The 23314-nt window shown below is 42.2% G+C and overlaps 1 protein-coding gene across 2 annotated transcripts in view; it reads right to left on the minus strand.

Moving 5' to 3' along the window:
- RFTN2 (raftlin family member 2) overlaps positions 1 to 23314 on the minus strand; it is a 181922-nt gene that overhangs the window by 45605 nt on the left and 113003 nt on the right. Inside the window, exons 5-6 of one of the 2 annotated variants that reach the window (XM_073647862.1) lie at positions 14012 to 14215; positions 6608 to 6729 (exon numbers count right to left, since the gene is read on the minus strand). In XM_073647862.1, the coding sequence (XP_073503963.1) occupies positions 6608 to 6729; positions 14012 to 14215 (326 nt within the window). Of the gene's footprint in view, positions 1 to 6607; positions 6730 to 14011; positions 14219 to 23314 lie in introns of both variants that reach the window. The other variant, XM_073647861.1, reaches the window with a different exon arrangement.

The raw sequence follows: 23314 nt of genomic DNA on the forward strand, positions 1-23314 counted from the left end.
AGGCCAGACCGACCCTGCTGCCTATAGCGTTCGTACAAGCCGTATGCCGATCACCTCAGCAACCATACACAGCGCTGGTAACCGATTTTACTAGTTACCACAGGAGGCGTCAGGACACAATTCTCCCATCATCCTGACCCCCATCCCTTTACTGACGGTCCAGGGCACGGAACCGGGAACCGACCAACCGTGATCCCCACAGAAGTAACCCATCCATCCCGGTATCCGAGTACCCCTACCCCTGTCGACCGACTTACCTGTGGCAAAAGCCACTGGAAAACCCGGGTTGGAGGGAGGAGGCCACCCCACTGCCTTCCTGTAGCCTCCCCCAAGAAATGAAGGCCCTGCCGGGTGTTACTTAATCTGCCTTAGCCAGATAGCCTGACCAGGTCAATGCTCACCTTCATTTCTGCATTGCAGCCGCAGCTGTGTCTGTGACTGCAATGCACTCCAATGGGTTTAATAGGTCTCTGTGCACATTCTGGGGTATATATACCGTCTCTCGTATACGATCCCAGTCACTGCCTCCCATATCCCCCCCTCTGTTCAAACTTGTGGGGTTGTACATTTGTCACCATACAGGGTGCCCGGGACAGGGCATCCGCGTTTGCCTGCTACTTCTACAGAGAAACTGAAATTTTGCAGTGACAGAAACCACCTGGTGACTCGCGCATTCCTCTTCTTGGCGTTGAACAAAGGTCCAACTTAGACACTTCACTTAATTTCTGGAAATCATTACAGGAGCGCAATGATTCGTCTGGTTTCAGGATCAGTATGATGGGGCTAGCCCATTCACTCCGTGATTCCTTGATGACTCCTAACTGGAGCATTTGTTTTACCTCAGCCGTGATGGCGTGCCTTCGGGCTTCGGTTACCCGGTACAGTCTCATTCGTACCCTTACCCCAGGTTCAGTGACAATGTCATGTTGGAGAACCCCAGTCCTACCCGGTAACTCTGAGAACGCGTCAGTATTCTGCTGCAGCAGCGAGCGAGCCTTATTAAACCTGACAGGGCACATCTGTAAAGTGAAAACCATTTCCGGTGACTACCTCTTGAAGCTCATCAAGAGAATGCCAAGAGTGTGCAAAGCAATCATCAAAGCAAAAGGTGGCTACTTTGAAGAACCTAGAATATAAGACATATTTTCAGTTGTTTCACACTTTTTTGTTAAGTATATAATTCAACATGTGTTAATTCATAGTTTTGATGCCTTCAGTGTGAATGTACAATTTTCATAGTCATGAAAATACAGAAAAATCTTTAAATGAGAAGATGTGTCCAAACTTTTGGTCTGTACTGTACCTCCCTTCCGACACACTGTCAGTGACTTTGTCACAGTAAATATTTGTCAGAGACAGCTATGTAGCATACCTATGAATAAGGACTCGCTACAGTCCAAAATGCATAAGGTTCATATGCGATTTGCCCCCTTTCTTTTAATTACTCATACAATTTTTAAGCTTTGTCAATAAAATGGATTTTTTTTCCTGCGGTGCTGGATCCTACCCTTTTTCCCGTTTTGTACTTCACTGTTGGCTCGAAGCTACCGGCCTGGAGAATTCCATGTACCAATATACAGGAGATTTTTCTGCATTTCTTTCAGTGTAGTGGTGAGCTGATTTACCCTTTTCCTTCTTTCTCAAGGAGTTTATGTTTTAATATGGCATATGAATAGCAATCACCCAATCAGTAAATAATTAATTTAATTCTTGCAATCAGGAATCCCAAAATTCTCATTTACAAATTTATACTATTGCTAAATGTGTGGCTTTCTAATAGGTACACAGATAGACAGACAAATAGTTCTGGGGAATAGCCAAGTAGGGGTCATGTCAAACCAATAGCACTACAGCCCACATGTACATCCTGATCAGTTTCAAGAGCCATGTAACAATATGCTGCCTCTGAAAGTCCATCAGCCAATGCCAATGGGATGCCATGCCAGATGGGGGCCTAACAGTGGTCCCCAGGTCATCAATGGGCTGGGACCACAGTCCAATGTGTATGGAAGCCCCCGACAGATGACTGTCAGGGCAGATAAGGATCCGGCATGTTTGATTTTGGATTGCCAATTCTTTTGTTCTCCCTGAGATAATACGCCATCAGAGTTATCTTCTATCAGTGGGTCTCTAATAGAGAACACAGGACCGCTTTGCAGAGAGTGCTCCTGTGCATGGGAATCAGTCAGAATAACTGTCGGTTGAAGGACAACAACATCTATCTAAAGTGTATGGGGGCTTTAGACCTTGCCTCTGATATTGGTGGTAAAACTTGTAAAGATTATAATCAGAAGCTCCTACACTGATAAAAGATGCAGTGTTAAGGTACAATAAATGGTAGACGAACAGCTTATTTCCAGCAGAAATGAAGCATAAGAGAGGGCGGGAGCCTAATGCCATCTCTCTTCAACAGCTACATCAGTGAATGGGCCACGGCTCTAGACTCCATAACACCAGGTCTCACACTCAGTGTCACCAGCTAAGAATCATGTTATATACAGGGAACCTTCTGTTACTATCACCAACCGAAAAACCTTCAAGTAAACCTACTAATTCTGGAGAAATTCAGCATCAAATGGGCAAAGAAAACCAATATCATTGTGTTGAAGAGTAGAAATACAAAATCCACTAATCATACCTTATTTCTGTTGAACAACTGCCCAGTTAGAGCAACTAACAGATACGCCTATATCAGGGATGTTAAACTTAAATACACAGAGGGCCAAAATTAAAAGCTTGGACAAAGTCGCCGGTCAAACTTGATATTTATTAAAAAAAAAAATGTCTACAATTGAGGAAGTTTATCATTATCATCAAATAAAACAATGAACTTTTTCATATGGAAACAAACTTAAGGGGTTGTCCCACGAACAAAGTACATTTTAAATAATAGAACTGAGAATAAAATATTGGAATAACATATCATGTTTTGCAGTAAGAAGCATATGGCCCAATAGACTAATTTAAATATGTAATAACAAGGGATAAAAAAACTTTAATAATACAGATAATAATGTATGGTGCAAACAAAAGTGCCCCAAAACACAGTATGATACCCTCATAGTGAATTTCTCCATAGTACCCTCCACACAAACAGGAATGACAACCCTACTGTACTCCACCTCCCTCAAACCCCCTCCTTCCCGACAAAGAATGGTGATCCCATCACAGTATGATTCTCCAACGGTAATCGCCATACAGTATAATAGCCACAAAAAGTCCTCCATACAGTATAACGGGCTCCACATAGTCCTCCATAAAGTATAATGGGGCACTGCATTTCCTTTCATACAGTATAATGACCCCACTTAGTGCTCTATATAGTATAATGGCCCCCCATACAGAATAATGGGCCCCACATAAAGCTCGCTCCATACAGTATAAAGTCCCAACAAAGTGCTCCATACAGTATAATGGCCCCATATAGTGTTTCATACAGTATAATGGTGCCAAACAGTGCTCCATATAATATAATGCCCCCACTTAGTGCTCCATACAATATAATGACCCCCCCACATAGTGCTCCATACAGTATAATGGGCCCCACATAGTGCTCCATACAGTATAATGGCCTCATATAGTGCTCCATACAGTATAATGGCCTCATATAGTGCTCCATACAGTATAATAGGACCCACATTAAAAATATCTAAATAAATACTCACCTCTGCCAGTTCCCTCGCTGCTCCGATCTCTTCATGGGTGTCAGATCAACAGAAAAACCCTTACAGCACAACCCTTACAGAGGTACATCTCGGTACAGTGGGTGCATTATAATGACGTCATTGTGCCCACTGCGCTGAGACATCAGACGCAAAGGGAGAATAGTGGGAGAGGGAGCGTCAGTTGTCGCTCCTTCCTCCATCATTGATTTCAACTGCATTGGCATCTAGGATGCCGATTATAGTTGAAAGTGTGATACCAGGGGCGGGAGACCTGCCTGGTGTCACGGGCCAAATTTACTCACCCTGCAGGCCAGATTTGGCCCGCGGGCCAGAGTTTGACATACGTGGTCTATACGAACCTAGTAATTCATCAATCAGGGAGCGTTAACCCAGCAAGTCTTTCCCTTCTCCCTATGAAAACTCAAACATTCAGCCAAAAAAAAAAGACCTCTGGTTGCTATATTTTTAACATTTTGTTTGTGCATTTTTTCTGTATTGGAAGTTCTATAGAAAATACTTTGGAAGAATTGACAGGTAAAAGTAGAATTTTTCGAAAAAAGCATTTATTTCCCTCCAAGCTTATGTTTTTATTGATACCATTTTGGGGTAGATACAATGTTTTGATCACCCGTTATTGCATTTTATTGCAAAGTTGCAGTGACTAAACAAACGTAATTCTGGCGTTTTGACTTTTTTATTGTTACGCTGTTTACAGATCGGATTAATTTAGTTTATATTTTGATAGATCGGACATTTCTGAACGCAGCAATACCAAATATATGTATTTTTTATTGTTTTATTTTGAATTAGACAAAAGGGGGTGATTTGAAATTTTATATTTTTACATTTTCTTTCTATTTTTGAAAAAAAATTTTTTACACTTTTCACTGACTGCAATAGACTCCTTAGGAGACTTGAAGCTGTAATCATCCGGGCCAGCGTCCATAGGAGATCTACAATGACAAGCATGAGGGTCTTCATAAGACCCCCAGCTGTCATGCCAACTCATCGACGCCCAGTGATAATGTGACAGGGAGCCAATGGGCGGGGTTTGTGACGCGCTTCGGGTAAGCCCGAGTTAAATGCTGCTGTCAGAGATTGACAGCGTTATTTAACACGTTAACAGCCACGGGTGGATCGCGATTCCACCCGTGGCTGTTAGGAGCACATAACAGCAGATCAAATCAGCTGTCATGTGCCTGAAAAGATAAGGTAAGTAAGGTTTTCAGCTCAATATATAACCATTATCATATAAATAGAAAATCTTTAGTATAGCATAAGGGCAAGAATATATAAAAAACTGTATCCAAAAAATGAATAGGGTAAGTTAATAAAGAGCCAGTGTCTAATAAATACAGCTAGTAATAGGTCAAATCATATAAAGTGCCCAAGTGCATAGCACAGTACAGATAGAGCAGTTAGTTAAGGTAACATACAAACTATGTATTAACTTACCCTATTCATTTTTTGGATAGTTTTTGTTATATATTCTTGTCCTTATGCTATACTAAGGATTTTCTATTTATATGATAATGGTTATATATTGAGCTGCAAACCTTACTGGCAATCAGTCTCCTTATATTTTTGTTAGCATTTACAAGATACTTGAGACGACTGTTAGTGTTCAGACTCAGTACTTTGGTGTATCCCATATATGGTTTTCCTCCTGTTAGATTTTTTGCTTTTTTAAAATATCTGTATGCTATTTAGTTATTCAATAAAATCATGCATTTGCTCAGAATTTAGTTGTGTAATTGTTTGTAGGTTATTTATAGGGATGGAGGCGACCTAAGATGTACCTCTACGTCATAGATCATGAAGGGGTTAAAACCTGTATTTCAGAACATTTGTATGACATTTCTTATACTAAGGGCATAAAGTGTTCCATTTCCTCTGCAGCTAAACATTTTATTACCTGCTACTAATGATGTATTTCATCCTTCAAGTGCTTGGTCAGGAAAAAGTTAACACGGGAAGCTTTCTGGATTTATACAGCTGTCCCGTGGACTGAACAAACAAAATGAAATTTTGTTTCATTATTAACACATTCTGTTTATAATTCTGTATTGTTATTTATTGTTTTCTGATGTTGCTTTTACATACATATTAGTTTTATATATAATGCAGGACCTATTCCACTGTGTGATGTCTTTAATGATTTGTGATCATTCAGGTATCTAAGCAGTGTGGAGGGATTTTAGCTTTGATTAGATAGCAGTGTGTGATCGAAATACTTTTCTTTACTTTTTGATGACTTTTTGCCTTTGAGTGCAATGGAATTTTTTTATAATTGTCAAATAAAATATTGGAATTTTATCTATGGAGCAGGAACTATACCCACTTTGATTTTTCTTGACTTGTTACTTGGATCAGTACAGAGTTCTGTGCACCTGGACTACATTGAGCTTTAATGGTAAGCTGGCTATTTCACTTTCTTGGTTGGTTCAGGAAAAAAAACAGCGTACTTTAGAAATTCAAAACCAAAATGCTATTCTTGCACTCTTTAGGCCGCATTCACACTATTTTTGTAGCATGCAAGCCCGCAAGGGCAGGGTCCTCTCCCCTCTGTACCAGTCTATCATTGTTAGTTTGTTCACTGTAAGCGATATCTGTATTTTGTATGTAACCCTTTCTCATGTATAGCACCATGGAATCAATGGTGCTATATAATAATAATAAGAAGAAGAAGAAGAAGAATTTTTGTACTGTACATTTGGCAAAAACTCCCGGCACATATACCAAAGTGTCTCCTCAATACCCCACATACCCCAATTCCTGCGCCAGAGGCCATATGAATGTCTTTTTGTCTGTTGGGCTGGTATGCATAGTATAACTTTTTTTTATCAATTGTTATATACAAATTCAGCCTTACCCTTGTATTATAATATTGTTATTAAAGCTTTGTAACGGGCTTTACATGATGACTATATCTTAAATCTTACCTCAAATACCGTCCATTGCTCTACTATTATAGCATCGTTTCCTCTAGGTTTTGAAGCAGTAACTCGAGGAGCTTCATCTTCATAGACAAATAATCCATCCAATGATTTTGGTGTTTGTTCCCCTGTGAACAGAAAACATTGAATGTTTGTCTTTATACCTATTTAGTCAACTTATTTTTGCTTTGGGACAGAAAATATTTACTAACTCAAAAAAAGTGCAATTCATTTTATTGCAAGAACTATCCGTACAGGAGGGAAATCTTGAGTGATGAAAATTAATTTTCTTTAGGGCTTGCTCACACTGCCGTATAATCTGGAGGCGTGCAATGTGAGAAAACATCGCATTGCACTCTTACCAATGTAACTAAATGGGTCCGTGCTCATCTGCAAGTTATTCCTCAGCTCTAATCAGACTGAGGAGAAATAACAAGACATGCTGCAAGTAGATGCGAGAATCGAATCACACTCAACAATGCAAGTCAATGGGAGAAAAAAAAAAATCATCGCACGGCACACGGACCATGCATGTGCCACCTGATTTTTACACACACATCTCAAAGGAAACCCAACATTTCATCAGCCAAGTATAGTAAATTCACAGCCAGAACGATCAGAATAGAATATATATATAGTGGCTTGTGAAAGTATTAACCCCCTTGGCATTTTTTGTGTTTTGCTACTTTTTGGAAGTGCATTGAGGTGAAGGGTGCATTGCTGGAAAAGGGAAAAAAAAAAAAACTCTTTAAATCTCTTAATTTGCGAGTGTGAACGAGCTGAGTGTGACCGGAGTGTAAGTGCGAACAAAAGTAAGTGTGTGACTTGTTTTTCAGTGAAGAGGTATTTGGAAATCATGCAGAAAATACCTGTGTGAATTGCGGTGAGTTGCTGCATTGTGACCTGCTGAGTGCTTTTCTACCTGTTTAGTTTTATTGGGCTTTTCAAAACCTATTTTCTCACTACAGTTTTAGTTTCTTAGTTTACTACCTGTGTATTTAAGGGTTAACTACATTGCACTAAAATCCTGAGGTGTAGCTTTACTCACAAGGGGTTAATTAATGGGAATGGGTCATAATTAAGGGTTTATAAGGGGCAGCTGGTTGGGCATCCAGTCCTTTGGAAGTGCATTGAGGTGAAGGGTGCATTGCTGGAAAAGGGAAAAAAAAAAAAAAAAACTCTTTAAATCTCTTAATTTGCGAGTGTGAACGAGCTGAGTGTGACCGGAGCATACGTGCGAACGAAAGTAAGTGTGTGACTTGTTTTTCAGTGACTTGGATTCAGAGAGTTTGGAAGGGAGGACTTTGGACTGAATTGCTGTCTGTATTTCATTAATTCTTTACTTTTCTTTTTACTTAACATTCTGTCTATTGCAATCCCTATTAGGAAATGAGCTCCATTATTGACAATGCTATCCAGTGTACATCTTGCCACATGTATGCATTCCTTGAACAGCCGGTCGGGGTTGCTTACTGCTGCCCGAGATGTGTGCACGTTGTGCGTTTGGAAGCCCAGATACTGGATCTAAATGAGCAGCTGGCAACACTGAGATCCATTGACAACATGGAAAGGAGTCTGCTGCTCACTGAGCTACAAATCAAGGCAGCAAAGATTGAGGCAGAGAGAATCATTACCAGAGAAAGTAAAAATAACCCCAAAATATTCTTTAACTACATAAATAGTAAAAAACTAAAAGATGATATTGTTGGCCCCCTTAAAAATAGTCTGGGTGAAATGGTGGATGAGGATGAGGAAAAAGCCAATATGCTAAATGATTTTTTTTCAACCGTATTTACACAAGAAAATCGCATGACAGAAAACATGATTAGTGATAACAAAAATTATCCATTAAATGTCACTTGCTTAACCCAGCAGGAAGTACGGCGGCGTCTAAAAATCACTAAAGTTGACAAATCTCCGGGCCCGGATGGGATACACCGGCGAGTACTGCAGGAATTAAGTAACGTCATAGATAGACCATTATTTTTAATCTTTAAAGATTCCATAATAACAGGGTCTGTACCACAGGTCTGGCGTATAGCAAATGTGGTGCCAATATTCAAAAAGGGGACAAAAACTGAACTTGGAAATTATAGGCCGGTAAGATTAACCTCTACTGTGGGTAAAATCCTGGAGGGTTTCCTAAGAGATGCTATAATAGAGTATCTGAAGAAGAATAACCTTATGACCCAATATCAACATGGGTTTACGAGGGACCGTTCCTGTCAAACTAATCTGATCAGTTTTTATGAGGAGGCAAGTTCTGGACTGGACCAAGGAAATGCAGTGGATGTTGTGTATATGGACTTTTCAAAAGCTTTTGATACGGTTCCACGCAAAACGTTGATACATAACATGAGAACAATGGGGATAGGGGAAAATATATGTATGTGGGATAAGAATTGGCTCAGTGATAGGAAACAAAGGGCGGTTATTAATGGAAAACACTCAGACTGGGTCTCAGTTAACAGTGGGGTACCACAGGGGTCAGTATTGGGCCCCCTTGTTTTTAACATATTTATTAATGACCTTGTAGGGGGCATACAGAGTAATATTTTAATATTTGCAGATGACACTAAACTCTGCAGGGTAATCAATACAGAGGAGGACAATTTTATATTACAGGAGGATCTATGTAAACTTGAAGCTTGGGCTGATAAATGGCAAATGAGCTTTAATGGGGATAAATGTAAGGTAATGCACTTGGGCAGAGGAAATAAAATGTATAATTATATGCTTAATTGTAAAACACTGGGCAAAACTGTAACTGAAAAAGACCTGGGTGTATTGGTGGACGACAAGCTCACGTTTAGTGGCCAGTGTCAGGCAGCTGCTGCAAAGGCAAATAAAATAATGGGATGCATGCTCATGAGGAGAACATAATTTTACCTCTATACAAGTCATTAGTGCGACCACACTTAGAATACTGTGCACAGTTCTGGTCTCCGGTGTATAAGAAAGACATAGCTGAACTAGAGCGGGTGCAGAGAAGAGCGACCAAGGTTATTAGAGGACTGGGGGTCTGCAATACCAAGACAGGTTATTACACTTGGGGTTATTTACTGTGGAAAAAAGAAGGCTCAGGGGTGATCTTATTACTATGTACAAGTATATGAGGGGACAGTACAAAGACCTTTCTACTGATCTTTTTACTCTGAGGCCTGAGACGGGGACAAGGGGGCATCTTCTACGTCTGGAGGAAAGAAGGTTTAATCATAATCACAGACGGGGATTCTTTACTGTAAGAGCAGTGAGACTATGGAACTCTCTGCCGCATGATGTTGTAATGAGTGATTCACTGTTAAAATTTAAGAAGGGCATGGATGCCTTTCTTGAAAAGTATAATATTACAGGTTATAAATACTAGATTCCTTGATAGGGCGTTGATTCAGGGAACTAGTCTGATTGTCGTATGGAGTCAGGAAGGAATTTTTTTCCCCAATGTGGAACTTAGTGTTTGCCACATGGTTTTTTTTTGCCTTCCTCTGGATCAACATGTTAGGCTATGGGTTGAACTAGATGGACTTAGTCTTCCTTCAGGCTTAAAAACTATATTACTATGTTACCTCGCAATCTGGAATTTCGCTGTTTTTTTTTTTTCCGAGGGTATGCATTAGTTCATGTAAAGAACATGCCTACAACTGTGAAAATTTGGTTCTCTTTTTATTGTGAAGCAAACAACAAACAGGACAAAATAACTGAAAACTTCAGCATGCTTAACTATTCACCCTCCTAAAGTCTGTACTTTGTAGAGCCTCCTTTTGCAGAAAGTACAGCTGCAAGTCGCTTTGGATAAGTCTCTATGAGCTTTCCACATCTTACCACTGGGATTTTTGCTCCAGCTCTTTCAAGTTAGATGGCTTCCTCTGGTGAACACTGAACAGCAATCTTCAAGTCTGACCACAGATTCTCATTAACCCCTTTCCAACATGTGCCATACATGTACGGTACATGTCAGGGCTCTCCCTTTGGTGCGGGCTCTGACGATGAGCCCGCACCTTTCCGGGGACATGACAGCTGATCTGATCAGCTATCACATGCCCCTAACAGCCGCGGATGGAATCATGATCCACCCGCGGCTGTTAACATGTTAAATGTAGCTGTCAATCTCTGACAGAAGCATTTAACATCACCGCGCCAGAAAGACGTAATTAATCCCGCTCATCGACACCAGTGTCACATGACCACAGGTCGCTGATGGGTTGGCATGACAACCCGGGTTCTGCAGGAGACCCCTGCGGTGGTCATTCATTGCCGGGAGGCTCTGAGCACCGCGCAGCGGTCAGCCCTCACAGCCAGTGAGCATTTCTGCTACACACAGGCGATCTGATCATCACCTGTGTGTAGCAGAGGCGATCAGACAATAACAGCTTCTAGTCTCCCATGGAGACTATTGAAGCATGTGTAAAGTAAAAAAAAAAATTAAATATTTAAAAAATATAAAACTTTAAAATCACCCCCCTTTCGCCCCATTCAAATTAAAAGAATTAAGAATTGTGTTTTTTAAGTCGCCACAACATTGCAATAAAATGCAATAATGGGCGATCAAAACATCAAATCTACCCCAAAATGGTATCAATAAAAACGTCAGCTCGGCATGCAAAAAATAAGCCCTCACCCAGCCCAAGATCTCAAAAAATGGAGATGCTAAGAGTCTCAGAGAATGGCAATTTTTTTTTAAACAAACTTTGTAATTTTTTTCACCACGTAAATAAAATGAACCTATACATGTTTGGTATCTACGAACTCGTACTGACCTGGGGAATCATAATAATGGCAGGTCAGTTTCAGCATTTAGTGAACATGGTAAAAAAAAAAAACAACTGTGGAATTGCACTTTGTTTTGTAATTTCACCGCACTTGGAATTTTTTTCTTGTTTTCTAGTACACAATATGGTAAAGCCAATAGTGTCGTTCAAAAGTACAATTTGTCCCACAAAAAATAAGCCTTCGCATGGCCATATTGACCAAAAACTAAAAAAGTTATGGCTCTGGGAAAAAGGGGAGCAAAAAACGAAAACCCAAAAATGGCCTGGGGGTAAAGGGGTCTGGGCTTTGACTAGGCCACTCCAAAACATTTACACATTTCCCCTTAAACCACTCAAGTGTTGCTTTAGCAATATGCTTTGGGTCATTGTCTTGTTGGAAGGTGAAGCTCGGTCACAGTCTCAAATCACTGACAGACTGGAAAAGGTTTTGCTCAAGAATATCCCTTCATTTTGTACCATCCATCATCCCCTCGACTCGGACCATTTTCCCTGTCCCTGCTGCCGATAAACATCCCAACAGCTTGATGCTGCCACCACCATGCTTCAAAGTGGGGATGGTGTTCTTGGGTTGAAGAGTTGTTGGCATGGTGCCAGACATAGTGCTTACCTTGGTGTTCAAAAAGTTTAATTTTGGTCTCATCTGACCACCGCACTTTCCTCCATACATTGGAAGAGTCTCCTGCATGTCTTTTGACAAACTCAAAACGAGCCTAACAATTTTTGTAAGTAAAGGCTTTTTTCTGCCTACTCTCACATAAAGGCCATCTCTATGGAGTGTACGGGTTATTGTGGTCATATGGACAGATACTCCAGTCTCTGCTTGGAAACTCTGTAGCTCCTTCAAGGTTACCTTTGGTCTCTGTGCTGACTCTCTGATTAATGATCTGCTTGCTAAGCCTGAGAGTTTTGGGAGGCAGCCCTCTCTTGGCAGGTTTGTTGTGGTACCATGTTGTTTCCATTTGATGATAATGGATTTGATGGTGCTCCGGGGAATCATCAGAGATTGGGATTTTTTTATAACCCAACTATGACTCTCACTTCTCAACAACTTTGTCCCTGACTTGTTTGGAGATCTCCTTGGTCTTCGTGGTGTTGTTTGGTTAGTGGTGCCTCTTGCTTAATGTTGTTGCAGCCTCTGTGGCCTTTCAGAAAAGGTGTGTATATACTGACAGACCATGTGACACTTAGATTGCACACAGGTGGACTTCCTTTCACTTAGCATGTGACCTATGCATGTAATTGCTTGTGCCAGAAATGTTTTGCTTCATAGCAAAAGGGGTGAATACATATGCACATGCCAATTTTTAGTTTTTTTTAAACCATAAATTTAATTTATGCCTATATTTTTCTCACTTCACTGACTTAGACTATTTAGTGCTGATGCATCACACACAAATTAAATTGGATTACAAAAATATCTCACAAAAAGAAGATTGAAGACACTGGCTCTCACAAACTGTTGACAGTTAGAGGGGCTGGTAGTCTGGCAGGCTTTGTGTGTAGACCTGCATGTAAAATACTTGGAATATAGCGAAAACAGGAACTACAGCGCTGTTAAAGGTGAATAAAGCATGGATCTTAAAGCAAGTATATGAATAGATCCAAAAGTGGTAATCTGATAAATAGCGGATCAAGGGGATGTGTGTGTGACTTCCCAAAAAAAGTACTGGTGGGTTATACCATCAGTAATGTGAGGGTACACAACATAATGTGGATACAATAAATAGTAAAAAAAGATTCAGCCTGTACAGAACAGGTCTCAGACTTGTCACAAAGAAGATTCACAGCCAGCAGATCTTATACAGTAAGTGGCACATAGATAGTTATAATAATAATAATAATAATTTGAGTGAGGTACTTACTTAGGTAAAGATCCCGTGGCTTCCAATGTGGCACTGAGCCAGCAGCAGGGTCCTGGTTGAGCAGGCAGTATGCTGCGGGAGCAGGCAGTGTGCACTGAATCAGTGGCATGTCCTTGTTGAGCAGGCGATGTGTAGCGGAAGTGTCCTTCCGTTTATGTTCCTCCTTGCGGCTTACGAAGGTGTTCAATGGCGGTACGCTCCGTCCGGAAGCGCTGCCACTGGATCTCAAAGCAAGCGAGAGGGGGCTGTGGCAAACGTGACGTCACTGCCATGAAAGTACGGATCCTTGGTGAGGCCACAAAACCGACGCGTTTCGAAGGAGACACTGTCCTTCTTTGTCATTAATGATGGGATAACCCACAAGGACTATTTTTGTGAAGTCACACACACATCCCCTTGATCCGCTATTAATTAGATCACCCTATTGGATCTATTCATATACCTGCTTTAAGATCCACCCTTTATTCACTTTTAATAGCTCGGTAGTTCTTGTTTTCGCTGGATTACAAAAATATTTAAACACAGGTTGTAAATGCAATTGATGGCACAACTACAGTAGGCTCACAATCGCTATACGGATCTCAATGTTCCAAACTGATCACATAGTATCTCAATACACAAATAGAGCATACCTACAAAATAAATACACTTTTCAACCCTTCATCTATAAATTGTGTTCTATATAATCTGCTCCACATAAACGATCGATATTCTGGTAATTGGATCACTTGAATTAACATTATAATTATAAGGGTAATGAAGAAAATGGCAAATCTTACCTCGGAGCATTTCCCAGTGTACAAAGGAATCAATTAATGTAAACCCCTGCTTGTAGTAATAGGTTGTCATTTCTAGCCAGTCTGCTTCAAGGGTGCTGATTGTTGTTCCTTTTCGAGACACTTTCATTGTGAGGTTGCCTTCAATGTATTTGCAGCCACTTAGATCATTTTCCAAGATATTAAACACTGCATATAATGTTTTGCCTACTGAAAAAGGAAACAAATCATTGCAAGTAAACTATAACTACAGAGCGCAAATGAATTCCACCTGATGAAGGCAGCGGATCGCTGCAGAAACGCGTTGTGGGCATAAGAATATACAAATAAAGAAGTTTGTTTCTTTTAGTCACCTGTCCCAAGTGCTCTGTCCAGTATCCGGCGCCCTAATTGACCACAACACTTTGCACATTGTCTCGCCCTTCCCGTTGGGAGTTGTGGCTCGGGGCTGCAGGGAACTGGATGCACTTCCAGCAATAGGACCTGTCGTGATGTCACCACCCACGTGATCCACACCCAGAACCACATGATTGGGAGCTCCATCCACGGTTTCTGAGTATATACAGTGGACGCGGTGGTAACGCCATCAGCATCAGTGGCTGCTATACCCGGGTTGTGCGGTCTGCACAACCCAATAAGGTGAGCAGACAATTGTCATCTGCACGTGCACCCCATTCAAAATACAGGTTCACACAAGTACAGTGCTTCTCCACCCCACCCCTTGTTTTTTTTCAGCGCAGCTCTGATGCATGCTCACTGCAGCGAGTCATTCTCCTCAGCTTCTCAGAGTGAGTGGTCGCATCTACAACCCCTTTAAGTTTCCGCAACATGAACTTCAAATTACAAGGTTTTTTTGCAGGGATGGTATTCAAATTGTTAACAATAGGCTCCCTACATCTGTAGCACTCTGCACGCCAGCAATTCTTATTCAGAGGACACATTGTGGGGAATATTTTTTACTTAGAGGCCCATTTTGGGGAATTTTATAATCCGGGAGGCTAATTGTGTGGTATCTTTTTACTCAAGAGTACTGAGTGAGGTTTATATTTTTAATTCAGGGGCGCAGTATAGGACATATTTTTCTACAGAGGTACAGAGTAGGGCATTTGTATTTAAGGGGCACTACACTGTGTGCAGAATTATTACGCAGATAAGTAGTTTGACCACATCATCATTTTTATTCAGATTTTCCAACTCCAAGCTGTATAAACTTGAATGCTATTTGTGTAATGAGGGAGATTGTAGCCTAAGGATATAAGCGCTCTTTATCAAGGTGTTCAGAATTATTAGGCAGCTTGTTGTCCAGGCAAAATGGGCCAAAAAGGAGATTTAACTGACTCAGAAAAGTCAAAAACGGTTACATGTCTTACAGAGGGATGCGGCACTCTTGAAATTGCTAAAATAATGGGGTGTGATCACAGAACCAGCAAAAGTTTTGCTACAAATAATCAACATGGTTTCAAAAAATGTGTTGAGAAAAAATATGCACATTAACTACCAAAGATTTGAGTGGAATCAAACATGTAGTGACCAGTAACCAATTATCTTCCATTGCCGTCATATTGTAGAATTGCAACCTCTCTGGAGGCCCAGAAGTACAAGGTGTTCAGTGCTCAGAGACAAGGCTGAGACAAGGAGGCTGAAACCTGACCACCACCGAATAAGACAAAGAAGTTAAAGCATCAACACTGATTTTACGGAGTGATGAGATCAGAGTGAATCTTGATGGACCAGATAGATGGGCCCGAGGTGGGATCAATAACCGACACAGACCTCCATTTTCACTCAGATGCCAGCAAGGTGGAGGTGAGGTACTGCTATTGGCTGGTGTTATTAACCCCTTCACGACATGCGCCGTACATGTACTGCGCTTGCCGTGTCCCCCCCTGTAGTGCGGGCTCCGGCGCTGAGCCCGCACTTTTCCGAGCACATGTCAGATGATCTATACAGCTGACATGTGCCCGCAACAGTCGCGGGTGGAATCACAATCCGCCCGCGGCTGTTAACCAGTTAAATGCTGCTGTTAATCTCTGACAGCATCACTTAACTCGCGCTTCCTGGAAGCGCGTCGTAAGCCCCACCCGTCGGTGAACCCGTCACGTGATCGCGGGTCACTGATGGGTTGGCATGACAACCCGGGGTCTGGATGATACCCCTGTGGTTGTCATAGCCGATCTGCTATGAGCGCCACCCAGTGGTTGACGTTCATGGCAGATGAGCACTTTTGTTACACATAGCAGGGCTTAAGCCTAGCTATGTGTAACACAGGCAATCAGACAATCGCAGCTTCAAGTCTCCTAAGGAGACTATTGAAGCAAGTAAAAAGTAGAAAAAAAAAGTTTTCAAAAATATTTAAAAAATTAAAAAAATATACAGTAAATGTTTAAATCACCCCTCTTTCGCCCCATTTAAAATAAAACAATAAAAAAAATCAAATACACACATATTTGGTATCGTTGCGATCATAATAGCCCGATCTATCAATATAAAAAAATAATCAGATCGGTAAACGGCGTAATGAGAAAAAAAATCAAAATGCCAGAATTACGTTTTTTTGGTCGCCGCAACACTGCAATAAAATGCAATAACGGGCGATAAAAAGATCGTATCTACATCAAAATGGTATCAATAAAAACGTCAGCTCAGTGCACAAAAAATAAGCCCCCACCCGGCCCCAGATCCTGAAAAATGGAGACGCTACGGGCCTTGGAAAATGGCGCCATTTTTTTTTTTTTTTTTTTTTTAACAAACTTTGGATTTTTTTCACCACTCAAATAAAAAAGAACCTATATATGTTTGGTATCTACAAACTCGAAATGACCTGGAGAATCACAATGGTAGGTCAGTTTTAGCATTCAGTGAACATGGTAAAAACAAAACCCCCAAAACAACTGTGGAATTGCACTTTTTTTGCATTTTCACCGCACTTGGAATTTTTTTTCTGTTCTCCAGTACATGATATGGTAAAACCAATGGTGGCGTTCAAAAGTACAACTCGTCCCACAAAAAATAAGCCCTCACATGGCCATATTGACTGAAAAATAAAAAAGTTATGGCTCTGGGAAGAAGAGGAGCAAAAAACAAAAATGCAAAAACAGAAATTGGCTGCAGCGTGAGGGTTAAGGTTAAAGATGGGCTAGTTGGACCTTTTCAGGTTGAAGATGAACTCAAAATCAACTCCCAAACCTACTGGCAGTTTTTGGAAGACACTTTCTTCAAGCAGTGTTACAGGGAAAAAAAACGCATCTGTCAAGAAAACCATGTTTTTTATGCAGAGCAAAGCTCAATGCAAGGAAGTCTCCACTATTTGGCTGCCAGTAAAGGCCTTAAAGATGAAAGAATAATGAAATGGCCCCTTCCTCATATGACCTAAGCCCGATTAAGAAGTTGTCCTCCCTTTTTAAATGGGAGATTTACGATGAAGGAAAACAGTGCACCTCTTAGAACAGTGTCTGGAAGTCTGTGGTTGGTGTTGCCAAAAAAGTTGATCACCAACAGATAAAGAAACTGACAGACTCCATGGATGGAGCTCATGATTGTTATTGAAAAGAAGGGAGGCTATTTTGGTTACTGATATTTTTTTAAATGTATTTTTGTACATTATTACTTGTTTGAATATTATTCTCACTTTAACAAATTAAATAAATAACTGAGATGGAAAAATTTATGTTTTTCATTTAGTTACCCAATAATTTTGCATGCATAGATAAATGTCACGTAAGGTGAGGGAAAGACTAAGTGCAACACAAAGGGAAGAGGGGCAGGAAGCCCGAACACTAGGGAAAAGGGGAGTGGAGACCCCTAGGCAGATCTAATATCACCCTGCCTATCGCCAAGCAGGAATCTAAGCCCTGAATGTCCCTAGAGCTTGGCCCTAGAAAGGGAGGGGACAGGGTGAGCACTAGTCAAGCCCCGCTACAAATGTGTCACCCCAGGCCTGGATGCCACAAATAATAAAGGCTGTGTCTGAGAGCAGGAGGGATGTTTCCTGGTTAGGGACAATTAGCATACAGCACCTCCTGTCCCAGGCCAGTAGGGGGAGCTGGCTGCCTCTATAAAAGTTGGAACTGGGGGCAGGGTTAGAGAGAACTGGACGACCTAGCTCAGGAGTGAGACTAGTCCCAGAGAAGGAGGGACAGTTCAGCTGTAGCTGAGGAGGTCGTGAGGAGTGGGGGAACTGCTAGCCAGGGACGTACGGCGCTGAGAGCCTGTCCTGGCAGAAAGGGAGAATTACCTACCGGACATTGGGGTCCGAGGCTGTAAAGACTCTAAGTCCAGCAGCAGAGAACCAATCCGCGAGGGATTTCATGTCCTTTGGCCCAAAAAGCCCGGAGGCTCCGCCACAACAGAAGGGACCAGCAAAGCCAAGAGAGGCCAGAGGTAAAAGGAGCCCAAGTTGCAAGCCATACGGGTGAGAATACACGGCACGCTCAGGGACGTGGGCTATTTTACCACTAAGAGGGGGAATAGTCAGAAAGAGCATAGAGAGCACGGTAGGCCTACACCCTCACCCTGACCAGAGGGGCTTCCCGAGTGTTCTCAGACATCCAGGCCCCCTTCTAGCCGGTACTGTTGTTGGGTCATTACCATCTGTTATAATAAAGACCCTGAACTGTTTAAGCGGACTCTGCATTCTGACCGTTGCGGACGGAACTATCACCCCCAACATCCACCTACACTACCCTGGGGCTACACTCCTCCCGTGGGGAGTTATCCTACCTCTGTGCTGCACACCAATACCAGCCCCAGCGGCCTGCCCTGCAGCGGCGGTTATCCCTGACCGTAATCCACGGGTGGCGTAGTCGGACATTTAAAGCACTGATTGATAGACCGCCATTTGGTCTGACCACCCTGAGCCATGGGACCGGGCTGCCACCACTACTACCCCCAGCATCGTACAGAGGCCCGGTCTCGAGTGCCCCGCGGCCCAGGGGGCGAGTCACAAACTAAAGACAACCAGGTAGACAAACAAAGGGGATACACTTAGCTTTGAGCAGACACCAGCGAGATAACACCAACTGTCCTCCAAAGGCACCAGAGAAGTAACTTGCCGACTGCTAGTGATCCAAGCCTACACAGAGGTACATAGAACTATCACCGGTGACTCTCTAGAGAAACTGAGACTATTTAACTACCCAGCAAGGGTATGTCAATCAGCAGCAGAAGGTGGAGATCACTGCTTTGTCCTAAAAGAAGAAGGATAAAACTATACTACAGAAATGAGGGAATCAAGGTCTGCAATACCAAGCGCAGTGACCGCCTACAGCTGGCTCCAGAGCGACTGTCTGTCACACCTGATATACCTGTGACAATATTCTAAAAAAGACAAAATCTCACTTTTACCTTAGGGTTTCAGGTTTATTAACCTTTTGGATTGACCAACAGCTCTGTAGTTGTTCAATAATAAAATTAATAATCAAAAATACAAATTTCACAATAATTGCGCAAATACTGGAAGACTGAGGAGCAGAAGACATCTGTGCAGTAATTTTGTGGCCCACAATAAGTCTGTTATGCATGTAACTCAATCATATATGGGTAACGGGAATAATAAAGCCTACAACACAGAGAAGCAACACCCACGCCCTACTGGTCCCTGTACAGACTAGACAATCCCTAGCCGCACAACTAAAAACACCATCTAAAAGGCTATTGAGGGGTTTCTATTACCTCCTGACAAAAGTGGGAAAGTGTGCAGAGGGATACGAGGACCCAGGGTGAGGAAACTTAAAGTACGTCCTCAAAGGGGAAATAAGGAGGACTAAGAAGGATAATAAATCTAAGAAGAATAATCTCTCACCAATCTAACTGGCGAGAAAGGAAAGGTGCTGGGAAAGCAGAAAAAAAAACACAGCAGAAATACACACAGCGTTTGCCTAGCAGGGAAAATCCTTTCGCTGAAGAGCTGGACCTACTTAGCACTAATTCACTTAGAATTATAGCCAGCAAGGAAATATAGTGAAGGGAGAATGTACATAGCCCAACCCAGAATGTGATAGGGCAACTAAGCTGGGAGAATGGGAAACACCTGAAGAGGAGCAAACCCAGAAAGGAAAAATAAAGGCAATAGGAACTATCAGCATAAAAGCAGGGAAGAAAAGGGCAACAACTCAGCAGACAGGAGAACCGACCACAGAGCCAAAGGTCACTGGATCGAATCCCCAAGCCATGACAAAGTCATCATAAGTATCTGGACCAGATGGAGACAGAAAGAGAAAAATAACAATTCCAAACAGAGAAGAATTTACTAAATGTAAAAGTTTATTCTTCCACACTGTAATCAGTATGGTCGGCAGAATGATAGATATCAGCATTCTTGTTTATGAAACAACTTCTAGCCTTACCATTGTTAACGTTGTACTGGAAAGTGTTGGTTCAAACAGTACAAATTTACTGTATTTTTCAGACTATAAGACACTTCTAGGTTGTAGATAACAGAAAGTAGGCAACATAATATATTATGTTATACTATTTGACATATCTCTGGTGGCCTCAGGCATTAATCTTGAAGGGGGATTAAGTCCCCCATGTCCCTTTCTCAAAAAAATTAGTTAAATCCCTTGTAAAAATCCTTGTACTCCCCTGACAGATGTGATTGGGAGCAACTGGAATGAGGGGTTGAAAGTGCAGTCCTCCATATAAGACTCAAGCTTGGCTGCAAAGCAGAGATTTCACATAATGTACTCAAGAATAAAATATGAATATCTCTGCAAAGGAATGGTGCAGCACAAAATGGAAAAGAGTAGCAGAATAGGGTGAATTCAGGGTCATTTAAAAGATATTTAATTCAATTGTTTGGAGCAAGTGACAGGTCCTTATTAGTGTTGAGCCACCCCCGTAGTGTTCGGGTTCGGTTCGGTTCGTCGAACACCGGGATGTTCGAGGAACTGTTCGTCGAACTGTTCGTCGAACACCTTAGAACACCGTCGAACACCGTTAAAACCAATGGCAGGCAAACAAAAACACATAGAAACACATAGAAAACACCTGCAAAGGTGTCCAAAAGCTGACAAACTGCTCAGAAGACACTCTCTTTAAAAAAGCCGGCCGGCAAATTCAGCAGCGGCATACACCGGTACCCGACAATTTAGACAAGAAGGAATAGAGCATCACACATAGATTAGATAGATAGAAACATGTCAGTCACACATATAAGAAGCACAGTGACAGTGTTGGTTACTGCACTTGTCATTTAGTGTAAAGGATTTATTAAAAAAAATATTAGTGTTTTCATGCACCGTCTCTTTAAAAAAGCCGGCCGGCAATTCAGCATCTGTACCCGACAATTTAGAACAGAAAGAATAGAGCTTCACACATAGATTAGATAGATAGAAACATGTCAGTCACATATATAATAAGTACAGTGATAGTGTTGCTTACTGTACTTGTCATTTAGTGTAAAGGATTTATTTAAAAAAATAATAGTGTTTTCATGCACTGTCTCTTTAAAAAAGCCGGCCGGCAATTCAGCAGCGGTACCCGACAATTTAGAACAGAAAGATAGAGCATCACACATAGATTAGATAGATAGAAACATGTCAGTCACATATATATGAAGTACAGTGATAGTGTTGGTTACTGTACTTGTCATTTAGTATTAAAATAAAGGATTTATTATTAAAAAAATTGGCGTGGGGTTCCCCTTAATTTTAGGCTCTAGCGGAGGTTAAGCAGACGGCTGGGGCAGATGTTTGAAGCCTGGGAAGGGGGTAATACCCACGGAGCTTCCCAGGCTACTAATATCAGCCCCCAGCTGAATACATAGCCTTTACTAGCTATTAAAACGGGGGACCCCCCAAAAAAAATGACGTGGGGTCCCCCCTAATTTAATAGCTAGCAAAGGCTAGGCAGACAGCTGGGGGCTGATATTAATAGCCCAGGAAGGGAGCCATGAATATTGGCCCCCTCCCAGGCTAGAAACACCAGCCGTCAGCCGCCCCAGAAATGGCGCATTCATAGGATGCGCCAATTCTGGCACTTAGCCTCGCTCTTCCACGCTGCCCTGGTGCGGTGGCAGGGGGTAATAGGGTTGGGGTTGATGTCAGCTTATAATGCCAGCTGACATCAAGCCCAGGTTAGTAATGGAGAGGCGTCTATAAGACACCCCCATTACTAACCCCATAGTCAAAGTTAAAAAAAACACAAACACCCAGAATAAAGTCCTTTAATTGAAATAAAGACACAATCCTTTATTGTTCTAAATTAAACCATACTTACCATCACGCCCATTCCAGCTGAAGCCAACGATCTCCTGCAATAAAAGAAAAATAATAAAGCAACCTCATCCTTACCTTTCCATGGTTCCCACGACAGCTTCAGCTCTGCTACATCGAGATGACAGGCTGGACCGCAGCAGAACGCTGCCATCCAGCCTGTCATCCCGCAGACACTGAGAAGCGCAGGCTTGCTTGCGCTGCTCAGCGTCTCTCTGTGACGACATCCAGATGAGCCGAGTTCATGTCCAATGAACTCGGCTCACCTCATGCACGTCACTGACAGCGTGGGAAAATTCTCACGCTGAAGCGCTGATTGCAGGAGAATTTTCCCACGCTGTCAGTGACGTGCAGGAGGTGAGCTGAGTTCATTGGACATGAGCTCACCTCATGCACATCACTGACAGCGTGGGAGAATTCTCCTGCACTCAGCACTTCAGCGTGAGAATTTTCCCACGCTGTCAGTGACGTGCATGAGGTGAGCCGAGTTCATTGGACATGACCTCGGCTCATCTGGATGCCGTCACAGCGAGACAGTGAGGAGCGCAAGCATGCCTGCGCTTCTCAGTGTCTGCGGGATGACAGACTGGATGGCAGCGTTCTGCTGCGGTCCAGCCAGTCATCTCGATGTAGCAGAGCTGAAGCTGTCGTGGGAACCATGGAAAGGTAAGGATGAGGTTGGTTTATTATTTTTCTTTTATTGCAGGAGATCGTTGGCTTCAGCTGGAATGGGTGTGATGGTAAGTATGGTTTAATTTAGAACAATAAAGAATTGTGTCTTTATTTCAATTAAAGGACTTTATTCTGGGTGTTGTGTTTTTTTTAAATACTTTACTAGAAATTCATGGCGGTCATGTCTAATACTGGCGTGACCCCATGAATTTTGGGCTTGGGGCCAGCTGATAATACCAAGCTGGCCCTAACCCCTTTATTACCCAGTGAGCCACCGCACCAGGGCCCTGGATGAGTTGGGTACAGCGCCAGAAGATGGCGCTTCTATGAACGCGCCATTTTCCGGGGTGGCTGCGGACTGCAATTTGTAGCGGGGGGGGGGGCCCAGAAAGCTTGGGCCTCCCTGCGCTGCAGATTCCAG

The sequence above is a fragment of the Phyllobates terribilis genome, unplaced genomic scaffold, assembly GCF_046119375.1.
Source record: "Phyllobates terribilis strain yellow unplaced genomic scaffold, ASM4611937v1 Scaffold_9__5_contigs__length_417890890, whole genome shotgun sequence".
In the NCBI taxonomy this organism is placed as follows: domain Eukaryota; kingdom Metazoa; phylum Chordata; class Amphibia; order Anura; family Dendrobatidae; genus Phyllobates; species Phyllobates terribilis.